The following is a 14,655-nucleotide window of genomic DNA, read 5'->3' as shown; positions in this document are numbered from 1 at the left end:
TATTTATTTATTTATTTATTTATTTATTTATTTATTTGAGATACAGTTTCTCTTTGTAGCCCTGGCTGTCCTGGAACTCACTCTGTAGACCAGGCTGGCCTTGAACTCAGAGATCCACCTGTTTCTTCCTCTAGAGTGCTGGATTAAAGGCATGTGCCACTACTCACTAGAGACAGGCTTTGTTGGGAGTTATCAACCATCACAGGCTGCAGAGGTATCCTGTGCCCTGTCTAAGGAGATGGGCTGGCAAGGGGATGCGGATGAGGAGCCCCGTTCCCTCAGACCCTTCTGTACTGACCCTAGCAGCAGAGACAGGGTCTGGGGCTCCAGGGGCCAAGGCCAGAACCTCCTTACCCCTTGCCCCATCTCTTGCCTCTGGGCACTAAGTCTACCTCCTACAGGTGCTTCTCAGCCTGAGTGATGAGGACCTGGAGTTGGGCCTGGGTGTGTGCAGCTCCTTGCACAGGCGCAAGCTCCGCCTGGCCATCGAGGACTACCGTGACGCCGAGGCCGGCCGCAGGTGAGTCACTGAAGCCTAGAAAGTAAGGACTTTCTGTCCCGAGCCTCCCTGTTACCCAGGCAACCAGGATGCTGGGACACACCAGGTTTCAGGATATTGAGTGTAGCAGATATAGCCCAGGTATGCCCTGGCACCATAGAAAAATGAGCACACAGGGGGAGGCGCACATGCCTAGAACACGGGTGACTACCTCCACCCCAGAGCAGGGGTCAAGAGAGTGGGTGGCTCCCAGCACTCTTCCACCCACCCCAGCTGGTGGAGACCAGGCCACACACAGCTAACGCGCCTGCCTTACTCAAAACTCAGATCTATTCTTCCCAGAGTGAAGGAATGAAGGAGGGAAGACAGTAGACACAGAGGAGAGAGAGGAGACAAAGGTCCTAGAGAGTCTCATGGAAGTCTTTTACAGGAACAGAACCAACTGGTCCAGGCCTCTCTTAGCAGGTGTACCTGACGGTGGCTGGCAGCCCATCCCTCCAGACTGTCCTTACTGGAGCACGCTTCCCCCCAATACCACCCCCTCCCAGCCCCACCCCTTTCCCACTTCTCTCTTGACCTCCTGGGCTTCCATCTTTTGAGCAGCTCCTGTGAAAAGGGAAGCCTCCCTCCCCCAACACCCAGTCCTTGGTGCTCAGAGTGGGGAGGGGCCAGTTTTGTAAACCTGACACGGTCTGTTTTGCATAATTATCTCCTTCGCTGGTTTCCCGTCGTTTCTGTACAGTTAATTAATCAAACCTGATGGTGTGTGCTACTATCTGCAGAAGCTGCTTTGTGAATTAGAGAGAGAGAGAGAGAGAGAGAGAGAGAGAGAGAGAGAGAGAGAGAGAGAGAGAGAGAGAGAGAGAGAACTGAGGGGTGAAGAAGAAGGCCAGTTCTGAAGCAGAGAAACACAATCTTATGAGGCAGGAGAGGGGCCCTGGTGCCAGGTTGAGGTGGCAAGGGTTACAGAGAAAGATCCTAAAGCTGGCAGCTTGGAGCCAGCAGCAGAGGGGTCAGGCTCAGACGAAGGCTGATGGGGTGGCTCCAGGAGGCACCCTTCAACCCTGCTGGACTTTCATCCAGAAGGCTCCAGAAGCACCCTCTCAGCCACCTCCTGACCCCTTCCATCCTCTGGACTCCAAAGTCCTCAAGCATCTTCCATCCTGACCTCTGAAGCTAGTAACCCCCACCCCTGTTCACACCACACCCTACATCCTGGAGGTGTTCTGCCTGCTGCCTGTGTTCCTCGAGAATGTGTGGCTGCTGGCTTCAGCTTTCAGAAGCGCAGGGAGTCCCCACCACTGTCCCTAAAGCATGGCTGTCCCCATCATCTTGGGTTACTGTAACAAAATGCTACCAACTGGGTAGCATAAACAACAGACATCTATTTCTCCCGGCTCTGAAAGCTACAAGTCTCGGGCAGCAAGGTGCCAGGACGGCCAGGCTCCAGCAGGGGTACCCCTCCTGGTTCCACACAGCAGCCTTCTTACTGGATCAGCGCACAGAGAGGGGGACAATCGTTTCCCGTCAGGGAGTCAGGTAACCCTAACGTCTCCCGTGGACCCACTTCAGATGCCATCATATAGACATGCGGATGGAGGGGAATAAACACTGGTCCATGGCTGGCGTTGAGCCTGGAATCCACCAGGAGCTCAGAAAGGTGTGGTTCAGAAGCATGACCACGTGTGCAGGGGAGAGTTGAAGCAGGATGGTCCTAAGGGACGTGGGGGTCCCCACATTAGAAAGCCCAGGTCCTATGAAGAGAGACCTACTGTGAAATCACCATGTCAGGTCACTTTGCCTTCTCTGGGACTCAGTTTCCTTACCTGTGAAGCAAAGAGGGAAGAGTTAACCAAAAGTTCAGGGTTGAACCCTTTTAGGAATCCAGTAGAGGCTTTGATGCCTTCTCCAGATGAACTGTCGTAGACTGCGTAACTTTGCATCATGAGCCCTTTGACTTGGTCATAGAACTTCTAAAAGGCCGTGGATTCTGGGGTCAGAGTCCCAAGGTGGGTTGCCTCAAACTCTTCCAACTATGATAATGGACATGGGCACTCTGGACCCAGCAACCCCCCTTGCCAAACCTTCACCTGTCTCTTTATGAACACAATTCCTCTCACCCATTCCACCCATGCCTCAGACAAAATCATCCCCATTATAGAGATAAAGAATCGAGTGCAGACAGGCAATATGAAAAGGTCGTACCTCGTCAGAGCTGGCTCTAACGGCATTGTCTTTCCATCGTCCCATGGTGACAGTATTAGAAACAGTGTCATCTACTGTTGCCTATGCATCTGGGCTTAGGGATTTCCGTTCTCCAACTCCTTTGGTCCCCACCACTCCATGCGGTGAGTGTGGCTATCTCTATTTTTACAGAGGTAACTGAGCCCTGGAGTTACAAGGTCCCAGGCCCAGAACAGTCTCCCATTGTTTTTATTGAAGCATGATCCAGATGCCTCTATATGACACGCCTGTCCTCAGATCTCGGGGTCTGGCCTCGCTCCACCCGAGGAAGAGGTACTGACAACCGTTAATGACATAGCGATTGGATTCCTTTGGAAGCCAGACTTGAGTTCCTATGTCAGCACTGAGTAGAATCTGGGCAAATTTCAATGCAGTGGCATTTTGAAGGTCAGACACATTCTTTGGGAGCCTGTAGAGGGACAGTTCTGGTTACAGGTGAGCCACTGCTGAGGAAGTCGGGCCAGGTGTACCTCCTGGCCACCCCGCCCCCCAACAGTGTGGCACTGTTGACTTCAGAAGGATGGGGACACTCTCCCCTCAGTCCCATAAGCAACAACCCTCCTGGGGGTATCCAGTTCAGAGCCATGATGGCCGTGAGGGCTGGGGCTGGGCAAGGGCCCTCTGTGACAAGGTAGGCCAGCCCTGGGGGGTGAAAGGACTATGTACTGGAACCCTCATCCCAGGAGAAAGATTATCTTGGGCTGGAATGTTCTGGCTTAGGAGCCTCATCATGGCAGAGTGGAACCCAAAGCCTCCCCTAGCCTTGTATGAGACACACCAGGCAGCATTCACTCCACTGGGTGGGCTGAGTGAACTAGCCTGGTCCTTGCCAGGACAATTTAGTGACGGAGTTGACCTACAAGCTGAGGTCAACCCCAGTGTGCCAGGTACACACGTGGGGATCTGGGACCGTTGGCAAGAGAAAGGACCCTGACCTGGGGGTGTTCCTGAAAGGCGTCTGGGAGTCTCTAGGAGATGATAAAGAGGAAATAGTGGGCAACAGGTCCTGTCGTGGGACAACAGCCAAGCAGTTCCAGGAGGTTGGAGCAGAGGGAAGGAGAGGGTGCCAGGACTCGTGCAGACATTCTGCCAGTATAGTGGATTCCATTTGTATTTTAATAAATAAAGCTTGCCTGAGGATCAGAAAAGTAAGACAGCCACACTGGCCAGCCTTACAGACCAGGCAGCAATGACACACAACTTTAATCCCAGTAGCCACAATGACACACATCTTTAGTCCCAGTCGTCACACTAACTTGCCATAGAAATCAGACGGTAGTGGTGCATGCCCTTAATCCCAGAACTAGAAAGGAACATAAACCAAGAGGAGACAGCTCTCAATCTCTGTCTCATTCTGAGACTGCTGGAGGCAGGATCGCCATTTTCAGACTGAGGTCGAGGTAAGAGCCAGTGGCTGACTGCTTTGCTTTTCTGGTCTTCAGGTCAAACCCCAATATCTTTCTCTGAGTTTTTATTAATCGTGCAACATGCCTGCAGGTAGTCAGTGTGTGTCTGCTAATCAGCCCCACACCCACTCAGAGCGGAGAGAAGGGTCACACCCCACAGCATTCACCAGCTTCTTTATGAACACAATTCCACTCACCCATTCCGTTCAGACCTCAGACATAATTGTCCCCATGTTCACAACTCTCAGTGAACGCGACCCTGGTCCTGACCGCCACTCCTGTACCCTAAATTAGGGGCGAGGGACAATAAACCAGCGGATAAATCCCTTTGTACTTAAATGCAACGTGCGTTGAGTGCTTTGAGCAACAGGACTGAAGGGGGAAATAACCTGAGATGGAGAGACAGCCCCCACGGGGGGGGGTTATCCGGAGGGAGGAGGAGGGAACCCTGTCAGCACCTCGAGTGCAGGCCCAGAAAATGCTCAGCAGGTGTTGGGATGAAGTATCTAAAATAGGAACGGAATGGGGCATGTCAGGTATCTCTAACTGCCCCCTTTGCAAGCCAATTGTGTTCCCTTGTTCTGAGTGCTCCCTTCACGCCTGCCCCTGGCTCCCACCTCGATGCCAGCACTAGGTCATTTTTCAGGATTCCTCTGCAGCTGCGTTGCCAGGACCTCATCCCTTCTGTGAGGCTGCCACCGTGTGGCAGTCAGAAGGATGACATCTAGGAACCATCCTCGCGAGGTGTATTCCCCACCCACCAGCACAAAGTCTTTTTGCAGAAGGCACCCCAGGCGGCTCACAACCAGTACCTCCATTCCGGGCAGACACCCTCTGGCCTCCGACACCCACACGCACAGGCACACTCACACGTACACATAAAAATAGTGAATAAATATTTTAAAGCCTGTTGTTGCATACCTACAATGTGCATGCTTCTGAGGTTCTGTCCTGCGCAAACGTCTGAGGTGTGGCAGCGAGGTAGCAAGAGCAGCCTGGGGACAGGGCAACCTGGATTTCTCTGACTCAGAAATGAGCCAATGAGGGAAGGGCTTAGCCACAGCCTTGTCTTGGGACAGGAGACCTGGAACACTATGTGTGGATCCATGAAGGCTTCTCATCCTCCTCCAGTCAGGAAGAAGGACCAGAGGGTAGCAGTCGGGTGGACAGAGGAGGGGGATGGTCAGGCTGTGGCTTTGAGGAGTCCTGCAGAGCCCTAGGGGAATAGGGTGGGTTACGGTGAGGAGGGGTCCCCCAGAGGTACACCTGCTATAGGTAACACTTCTCCTGACTCTGCCCTTTCAGTTTTAGCCTGGGTGTGGTCCAAGGATATTCATTTTGTCCTTGCGATCCTCGGCTCTTCTTTAGTTCTGTCTGTCTATCTGCCTTACTCTCCCTCCCTTCCCACCTCTGCCTGAGTCTCTATGTGTCTTTCTGTCTGTCTCTGCCTGTCTTAGTTTCTCTCTCTCTCTCTCTCTCTCTCTCTCTCTCTCTCTCTCTCTCTCTTCTCTCTCTCTCTCTCTCTTTCTCTCTCTCTCTCTGACTCCACATCTCTGATCATCCCATCCCTTTCCTCATTGGTCTCAGGCTTTCTTGTCTATTCCCTGCCCTGTCTTTTGTCCTCTCTACCCAGCTCTGACCCCTCTTCCACCCGCCCCTGCCTCTGACACTTTCCCCATTCCCACTTCTCTCTCGCTCTCCTCTCTTTCTCTGGCTGTGTCTCCTCAGCCTGTCCAAAGCAGCCGACCTGGACCATCACTGGGTGGCCAAGGCCTGGCTGAACGACATCGGCCTATCCCAGTATTCCCAGGCCTTCCAGAACCACCTGGTCGACGGGAGGATGCTGAATTCCCTGATGAAGCGGGACCTGGAGAAGCACCTGAATGTCTCCAAGAAGTTTCACCAAGTCAGCATCCTGCTGGGGATTGAGCTGCTGTACCAAGTGAACTTCAGCAGGGAGGTGAGGACTATAAAGGGCAGGGCAAGGGCAAGACTATCCCACAACCCTTCTCCACATCCAATCTCTCTCCAACCATTCACCCACCCAGCCACTGGTCCATCCATCCCTTCGCTTATTCATCTCCCAATCTATCCAACCAGCCGTCCACTCATCTACCCACCCACCCACACATCCATGCACCCATCTGTTTACCCATCCAACCCTTCACCCACATGCCCACCTATTGCTCATCTATTCCCATCTATTGACCTACCCAGTGTCGGTCCATCCAACACTTCACCCACCCACCCATATACTTACCCACAGTCAATCTACTCCCCGTCTATCCACCCACCCATAAACACATCTATCTGTTCATATGTCTACCCATTCATTCACTTACCCATTCCTTCGTCCAATCATCTCTTCCTCTCTCCTCATTCTAGCAACTCCTTACTTGAGTAGACAAGAGCCTATGGCCAGTTCAGGGGGCCTAGGGAACTCTCAATCTCAGAGAATCCGTTGCCCATCAGGGAGACCCACTGAAGTCCACAGTGACAGTGTAACGGCGTAAGTGAATGCAGACAGATTGTAAAAATATATATACAGCTTTAATGGAGAAATAGACTTACCGTTCCCGCGGAGACCAGGAAAGCAGAAGCGAAGGCTGGGAGCATGCTCACCAAATTTATAGGCAAACATTAACCCGAGGCGAACACGCCCCCTAAGGGGCGGGACTTATCCCTACATGACAGCACTGGGGAGGACAGCCGGGGCTCTCAGAAAGCTCTGAGAAACACCTTGGGGATCAAGGAGAGTTCCTGAGGTCATGGAGATAAACAAAGAGCTGTTGCGTAGATCACCATCTGACAATTAAGGAAGAAAATGCAGCCGAGAGGACCATGGTGCTCAAGCCCCAGAGTTCAGCTCTGCGGCAGCAACAAAACAGAATGAGAATGGGAGGGAATGGGCTTCCGGTGGGGGTGACAGCCAAAGTCCTGGCTGTTGTGGTAGCTTAAGTTTGGATGCCCCTTGATTCTGAATTCTGCTAAGCCAGAGCACAAAGGACCCCAGCCCCAATCCTCTACAAGTCCCCCGGAGGAGGTCCCTGAGAGGCTGGTCCTCGGGGTTGGGTCCTCGTGGTTGATTCTCGGGAGCCATGCCAGAGCATAAGTAGCCCAGTGTTGAGAGAGGATCGCAGAGAAGGTGGTCAGCTTTGTGGTCTGGTCACCACTGCATGACTGGGCAGAAGGAGAAGATGGGGACCAGGTCTTGGCCTCCAGGAGCCCCAGGATAATGAAGAGGGCAGACATGGGGTGTTCTGACAGTAGTACATGGAGCAGGATCCTCTGAGATAGGGAAACTGAAGGGAACTTTGGGCTGGAAGTCCTAGAGAGGGTGTCTTAGCCGTTGCTCTGTTGCTGTGAAGAGACGCTGTGGTGGAGGCAACTTATAAAAGCATTTAACTGGGGCTTGCTTACAGCTTCAGAGGGTCCATCTGTCTCCATTATGGCAGGAAGCATGACAACAGGTAGGTAGGCATGGTGCTGGAGCAGCAGCTCAGAGCTTATGTCTGACCCACAAGTAGAGGCAGAGAGAGGGAGACTGGGAATGGCATAGGCTTCTGCAACCTCAGGACCTACCCTCAGTGTCACACCTTCTCCAACAAGGTCTCATCTCCTAATCTTAATCTGTCCTAAACATTTCCACCCAATGGAAACCATAGATTCAAATATGAGTCTTGGGGCCATTCTTATTCAGACGACCACAGAGGGTATGCCACTGAAGCTCTCTGTCTGGGAACCTGTGAAAGGGCAGCGAGCTGAATCATCCCAAGCCCCCAAAGATGGTGTTTTATTTTTTTTAATATTTATTTATTTATGCAACATTCTTTCTGTTTGTGTGCCTGAAGGCCAGAAGAGGGCACCAGACCTCATTACAGATGGTTGTGAGCCACCATGTGGTTGCTGGGAATTGAACTCAGGACCTTTGGAAGAGCAGGCAATGCTCTTAACCGCTGAGCCATCTCTCCAGCCCCCACAGATGGTGTTTTAAACCAGGATGCACAGACCCTAAGAACCTCCCCGCCATAGGCAGAGTCTCCACAAATGTCCATCACTGTTCCCATCTCTGGGGCAGCGATGCCGCACTGGGGGACACTGAGTAGGCAGAGTGCGAGTCTCTACCCAGTCTACACCCCTGATCCCCTGCACCTTAGGAGGCGGTTCCCTCTATTTCTCACAACACAGATGGTGTGGTCCAGGCAGCTGTGGGTGATCCTCACCCCACCAGCACTCCCATGCAACCTTCATGTGTCCCTCATCTCCTTGGCTGACTCCCTGTCACCCATCTCCCAGGTCCTCCAGGAGCGCCGAGCCCGCTGTGAAACTCAGAACACAGACCCTGTGGTCTGGACCAACCAGCGGGTGCTCAAGTGGGTACGCGATATCGACCTGAAGGTGAGGGGCGATGGTGGTGGAGGCGTGGTTCTCTAGCCTAAGCAAATGACAAGCAAATCAATGCTCACTTTGGTGTAAGTGGGCACCGTCACCCAGCCAGACAAGGTCCTGCACTTTCTGTAAGGATTCCTTACTGCTATAATAGGACCCCTGTTAAACGTTCTCATTGCTGGGGCAATTCTTAGCAATATTGCTTTCCGTAAATATCTATGGCTCCTGCCAGGGTCCAGCCAGTGTCAGTGATCTAAGACCCCTATGTTTACGGCTCTGAGGATGGGGAACAGGTCCCTTTCACTCTCAAATCACTTGGTCCGCATGGGTAAAGCCCTTGCGGTTGGGGTCATATCTCTACTTGGCTCAGTTGGTCCCTGAGACCACCCCGCCTCCCGCTTCTGCCCTCAGGAGTATGCAGACAACTTGACTAACAGCGGTGTCCATGGTGCTGTGCTGGTGTTGGAGCCCACGTTCAATGCCGAGGCCATGGCCACTGCCCTAGGCATCCCCAGCGGTAAGCACATCCTCCGGAGACACCTGGCAGAGGAGATGAGCACCATCTTCCATCCGAACAAGTGAGTGTGTAGGGCGCAGGCGCGAGGTGTGGGGCGTAGGCGCGGGGTGTGGGCCGTGGGCCACTGGCCACAGGGCACAGACTGAGGAAGCAAGTGGTATTGTCACAGCCTCGGTCCTTACCTGGCTGAATGTCACCCATTCTTGTGCCAAACTGGTCAGGAAGCTGAGGATCTGGGGTCAGATACTAGAAAGAGGAGTGTTGGATCCCGAAGGCAGTACGGGTTAAATACGCACCGCTGGGACCTTCAGAGTTGGGAGAGGGAGCAGTTGTGGGTGAGAAAGGCTGAATGAGGAGTGGCTTGAGCTGGGGACAATGTACACTGATTTCACAGAACACGGTGGCTGTTCTGCCAAGTGTAGCCGTGGGGACAAAGATTTAGAGGCAGGATTTGGCATATAAAGTGTGCTTCTGATCCATTGGAGCAAAGCTCGGCCACCCACCGACCCTGAACCCCTTTCCATGAAGACAGCCCAGACCCTCTCTGTGGATGCGCCCCCACCAGTGTGCATTGGGGTCACGCTAGGGCGTGGATCAGCATTTGAGCCACGTTTACTGGAGACATATTCACCCTAGCATCCCTTGACAGGTGACGAGCTGGTACTGAGGGCCACTGCTTCCCACGGTCACCCAGCAGCAAGTGGCCACATCCTGCTTGGTCTTGTGTTATAATGATACTGTGAATCACATTTCTGCTCATATGTTGAGCCAACCTTGCATTCTTAGGACAGGGCTCTCTTGCTCAGAGCCTACCGCCCTTTCTGTTGTTCGATCTGATTGGTACGGTGGGAGATTTTTACATTTATAGTCATAAGCCCTGCTGGTTTATACAGTTTGTTTTGTTTTGGGCTTTGGGTTTTTCTTGTTGTTTTTTCCTTTTCCTTGAAGAAAAGTCAGAATCTATTAAAAGACATTTTTTTAAGCATGAAGATTAAGAGAAAAAGAGGTGCTGTGGAAGGAAATAAGATATACGCAAGGGGAGCTGGAGAGATGGCTCAGTGGGTAAGAGCGCAGTCTGCTCTTCTCGAGTACCTGGGTTCAATTCCCAGCACCCACCTAGCAGCTCACAACTGTCTGTAAGTTCGAGAGGAACCAACATCCTCACACAGACACGCAGGGAAAACACCAATACACATAAAATAAAAACAAATAAATAATTAAGTTAAATAAACGCCATACTCAAGAGTAGGGGTGTGGGCTTCTCGGGAAAGTGCCAGCTTGTTTTGGGGGGACTTGAGGGGCGCAGGATATTGCTGTTGTCTTTGAGACAGGGTCTCATATGTAGCCCAAGCTGCCCTTCAACTCACTATGTCACCCAGGCTGGCCTTAAATCGGGCATCCTCCTGCATCAGCTTCTCCAAATGCTGGAATTGCAGGTATGCACCACCACACCTGGCCTGTATTCTTCCTGCTTCTTGGCCCTTCTGTTTGATTTTGGTGTCGGGCAACCCTGGCCTGTCAGGGTGAAGAGGGAAGTGCTCCCTCCTCTGCTGTTTTTTGGGAGAAGCTTGTAGGGCAGGTGTTCGTCATTCAGAAAGCCACCTGTTTCTAGGTTTTCTCTGTGAAGGACCGTGATTACTAATTCAACCTCTACTTGCTAGGGTTTTATCTAGATTTTTTTTGATATTTATTGAGCTCTATGTTTTTCTCTGCTCTCCTCCCTGCCTCTCCCTTCCCCCCTTCAACCCTTTCCCAAGGTCCCCATGCTCCCAATTACTCAGGAGATCTTGTCTTTTTCTACTTTCTACTTCCCATGTAGATTAGATATATGTAAAATTCTCTTAGTGTCCTCATTGTTGGCTAAGTTCTCTGGGATTGTGGTTTGTAGGCTGGCTTTCTTTGCTTTATGTTTAAAAACCACCTATGAGTGAGTACATGTGATAATTGTCTTTCTGTGTCTGGGTTACCTCACTCAAAATAATGTTTTCTAGCTCCATCCATTTTCCTGCAGAATTCAAGATGTCATTTTTTTCTGCTGTGTAGTACTCCATTGTGTAAATGTACCACATTTTTCTTATCCATTCTTTGGTTGAGGGGCATTTAGGTTGTTTCCAGGTTCTGACTATGACAAACAAAGCTGCTATGAACATAGTTGAGCACATATCCTTGTGGTATGATTGAGCATCCTTTGGATATATACCCAAAAGTGGTATTACTGGGTCTTGAGGAAGGTTGTTTCCTAATTTTCTGAGAAATCGCCACACTGACATCCAAAGGGATTGTACCAGCTTGCATTCCCACCAGCAATGCAGAAGTGTTCTCTTTTCCCCACAACCTCTCCAGCATAAGTTGTTATTAGTGTTTTTGATCTTGGCCATTCTTACAGGTATAAGATGGAATCTCAGAGTTGTTTTGATTTGCATTTCTCTGATGACTAAGGATATTGAACATTTCCTTAAGTATCTTTCAGCCATTTTAGATTCCTCTCTTGAGAGTTCTCTGTTTAGGTCTGTACTCCATTTTTTTTATTGGATTATGTGATCTTTTGGTGTTCAATTTCTTGAGTTCTTTGTATATTTTGGAGATCAGACCTCTGTCTGATGTGGGGTTAGTGAAGATCTTTTCTCATTCTGTAGGCTGTTGTTTTGTCTTGTTGACAGTGTCCTTTGCTTTATAGAAGCTTTTTTCAGTTTCAGGAGGTCCCATATATTAATTGGTTCTCTCAGTGTCTGTGCTACTGGGGTTATATTTAGGAAGTGGTTCCCTGGCCAATGCGTTCAAGTGCACTTCCCACTTTCTCTTCTATAAGATTCAGTGTGGCTGGCTTTATGTTGAGGTCTTTAATTCATTTGGACTCGAGTTTTGTTCATGGTGATAGATATAGGTCTATTTTCATTCTTCTACATGTTGATATCCAGTTATGCCAGCACCACTTGTTAAATATGCTTTCTTTTTTTCCATTTGATATTTTTTGCTTCTTTATCAAAGATCAGGTATTCAAAGATGTGTGGATTGATATCCGGGTCTTCTATTTGGTTCCATTGGTCCTCCTGTCTGTTCTTATGCCAACACCAGGTTGTTTTCAGTACTGTAGCTCTGTAGTAGAGTTTGAAGTAAGGGATTGTGATGCCTTCAGAAGTTCTTTTATTGTACAGGATTGTTTTGGCTATCCTGGGGTTTTTGCTTTTCCATATGAAGTTGAGTACCGTTCTTCCGAGGTCTTTGAAGAATTTTGCTGGGATTTTGATGAGCATTCCATTGAATCTGTGATTTCATATATTTTTTTTAAAAATTTATTATTTTTAGGGCTGGAGAGGTGGCTCAGTGGTTAAGAGCACTGCCTGCTCTTCCAAAGGTCCTGAGTTCAATTCCCAGCAACCACATGGTGGTTCACAACCACCTATAATGAGATCTGGTGCCCTCTTCTGGCCTGTATACTTAATAAATAAATAAATCTTTAAAAAAATTTATTATTTTTAATTGTGTATGTGTAGGGTATATGCATGTGAGTGCTGGTACCCAAGGAGTACAGTCAAAGATTTTGGATCCCTTAGAGCTGGAGTTATACATGCTTGCAAGCTACCTGATGTGGGTGCCGGGACCCGAACTGAGGTCCTTGGGGAGAGCAATGCATACTCTTAACCACTAAGCCATCTCTGCAGCCCTGGACTTTCTATTTCTTCTTAAGTCGGGAAGGAAGGCTTTTCTTCTTAGAATCACCTCCTTTTGCCGAACCACAAACTTTAACAGGCTTAAAATACCCAGAGCCCTGGAAGGGGCAGCGTGGGCCAGGCACCAGTAGACGTCAGTGGAATGGCTTAGAGCTTGATTCTGGAGTAGCAGGTGTTAGCAGGTGAGCACCAGTGAGGCCTGGAGGGCGAAGAGGAGGGTGACTCCCTGTGATTGGTTGGGCCGACAACTGCCTGGGAGCTGCACAGGAGCTGTGGAATTCCTGCCTCTGGCTCAGAAGGAAAAGGACTTGCTCCAGGCCTTGGAGGCTGATGGGCCAGCAACAGAGAGGCAGTGCAGCTTCAGCTGGAGCTTAGCAACCTGCTGTCACCTCCATCCATATGCCACCCCACCTAGCACACTCGGCTCATGAAGCAAGGTCCCTGAGCAAGGTTCAGGAAGCTTTACTGAGACCCTACCATGTACTGGAGAACAGACTTCAGTCAGGTGAGGAGGCATAGAACCCCAAGAGTTCCTAAGGAATTCCGAGACCATCACAGTGGCCGAAAGAGCCCTCCACCAGAGGGCGTGGTGAGACGCTTGAGAAGGATCCTAGAATGGGACACTTCTGCAGTGAGCCACACAGGGAAGGCCTCTGTCCTCCTCCCTCCTTCTCTGTCACTACTTTCAACTTTCAGACAGGTGGAGCAGCAGTGGTGACCCTTTGGCTCCTCCCACAGTGCAGCCGGTTGAGTGGAAAGATTTCAGCCGGAGAAACGTTCTTAGTCAGTAAGATCAGTATCAGGGTTCCAACCTGGACAGCATCCCAGGCTGGGTGGACACAGCAGCCCTTCACAGTAATGTCCGAATACGTCATCAGCCGGCTGCTGTCTCTTCTACACACACACACATACACACGCAGACCCCATGAGAAAGGACCGCTGATGTTTATGTTTAGCCACTGCCAGGACCCTGCATATTTTAGACGAGCCCTCCATTACTGAGCTATATCCACAGCCTTTTTATTTTATTATTTTATTATGTGTGTCGGTGTTCTGCCTGTGTGTGTGTACCACATGCATGCCTGGTGCCCATGAAGGCCAGAAGAGGGCATCAGATCCCCTGGAACTGGAGTTATAGACAACTGTAAGCCACCTCGTCCTGTGTCTGAAAGAGCAGCCGGTGCTCTTAAGCAGCCGGAACTGTGGGAGTGGGGACAATGACCGTGGGTGACTCTCTTACTAACTCACAACCCGTGAAATGTCCCAGCTCCACAGGCATCCGGGAGTCTGAGCGCTTTGGGACGCCGCCTGGCAGGGCCTCGAGCATCACCAGAGCTGGAAAAGAGGAAGGCGGCAGCAACAGCAAGTACAGAGGCGGCCGGGTAAGCAGTCTCTCTGTCCTTCGGGCCAGGCAGTCTCTCCTGGATGGACCTATGGCTCCTTTGTCACCTGTGGACCTGGAGCAGCCTCAGGTCCCAGGTGCGTGCAGGAGAACCACCATGTACATAGGCCCTTGCTTAAGACAATGCCCAGTGACGAGCATCCAAGGCAGAGTCTATGGCAGGGTGGCTAGAGACTGTGGAATTGCCTCATCCTGGCCTCCTGAAGCAAAGAGACCCATGGGTGCAGAGCACCTCACACAGCTGGCTGCCAGGAGGGGTCAGGGAGCCCTAGATCTGAAAACCTCTGACTTAGACCAGCAAAGAACCTCTGGTGTACCCGGCAGGGCTGCACACAACAGGGGCAGCTGGCCAGAGACCAAACAGAAGCTCTAGTTGTAACCAGCATCATGGTTGCCACACTCATGTCTTCCCCTTCGCTTGGTGGCACCTGGACCTCGGTTGAGCACATCTTTACCCTGGGTCGGTCACCCTTGCAGGACTTAGTTCTGCTCCTCCCCACAGTCTACCCAGGTCCCCATCGCTTTTC

At 50.9% G+C, this 14,655-nt stretch overlaps 1 protein-coding gene across 4 annotated transcripts in view; it reads left to right on the top strand.

Annotated features, from left to right (window-relative positions):
* Nucleotides 1–14,655, top strand: part of Kazn (kazrin, periplakin interacting protein) — a 908,996-nt gene that overhangs the window by 891,052 nt on the left and 3,289 nt on the right. For 3 of the 4 annotated variants that reach the window (XM_075946807.1, XM_075946809.1, XM_075946810.1), the window contains 5 exons: nucleotides 402–520; nucleotides 5,878–6,109; nucleotides 8,446–8,547; nucleotides 8,950–9,116; nucleotides 13,994–14,108. In XM_075946807.1, the coding sequence (XP_075802922.1) occupies nucleotides 402–520; nucleotides 5,878–6,109; nucleotides 8,446–8,547; nucleotides 8,950–9,116; nucleotides 13,994–14,108 (735 nt within the window). The remainder of the gene's footprint in view (nucleotides 1–401; nucleotides 521–5,877; nucleotides 6,110–8,445; nucleotides 8,548–8,949; nucleotides 9,117–13,993; nucleotides 14,109–14,655) is intronic. The other variant, XM_075946808.1, reaches the window with a different exon arrangement.

The sequence above is a fragment of the Microtus pennsylvanicus genome, chromosome 13 (assembly GCF_037038515.1).
Source record: "Microtus pennsylvanicus isolate mMicPen1 chromosome 13, mMicPen1.hap1, whole genome shotgun sequence".
NCBI lineage: Eukaryota > Metazoa > Chordata > Mammalia > Rodentia > Cricetidae > Microtus > Microtus pennsylvanicus.
Note: the sequence above shows the minus strand (reverse complement) of the source record. Positions and strands in the feature narration are given on the sequence as shown.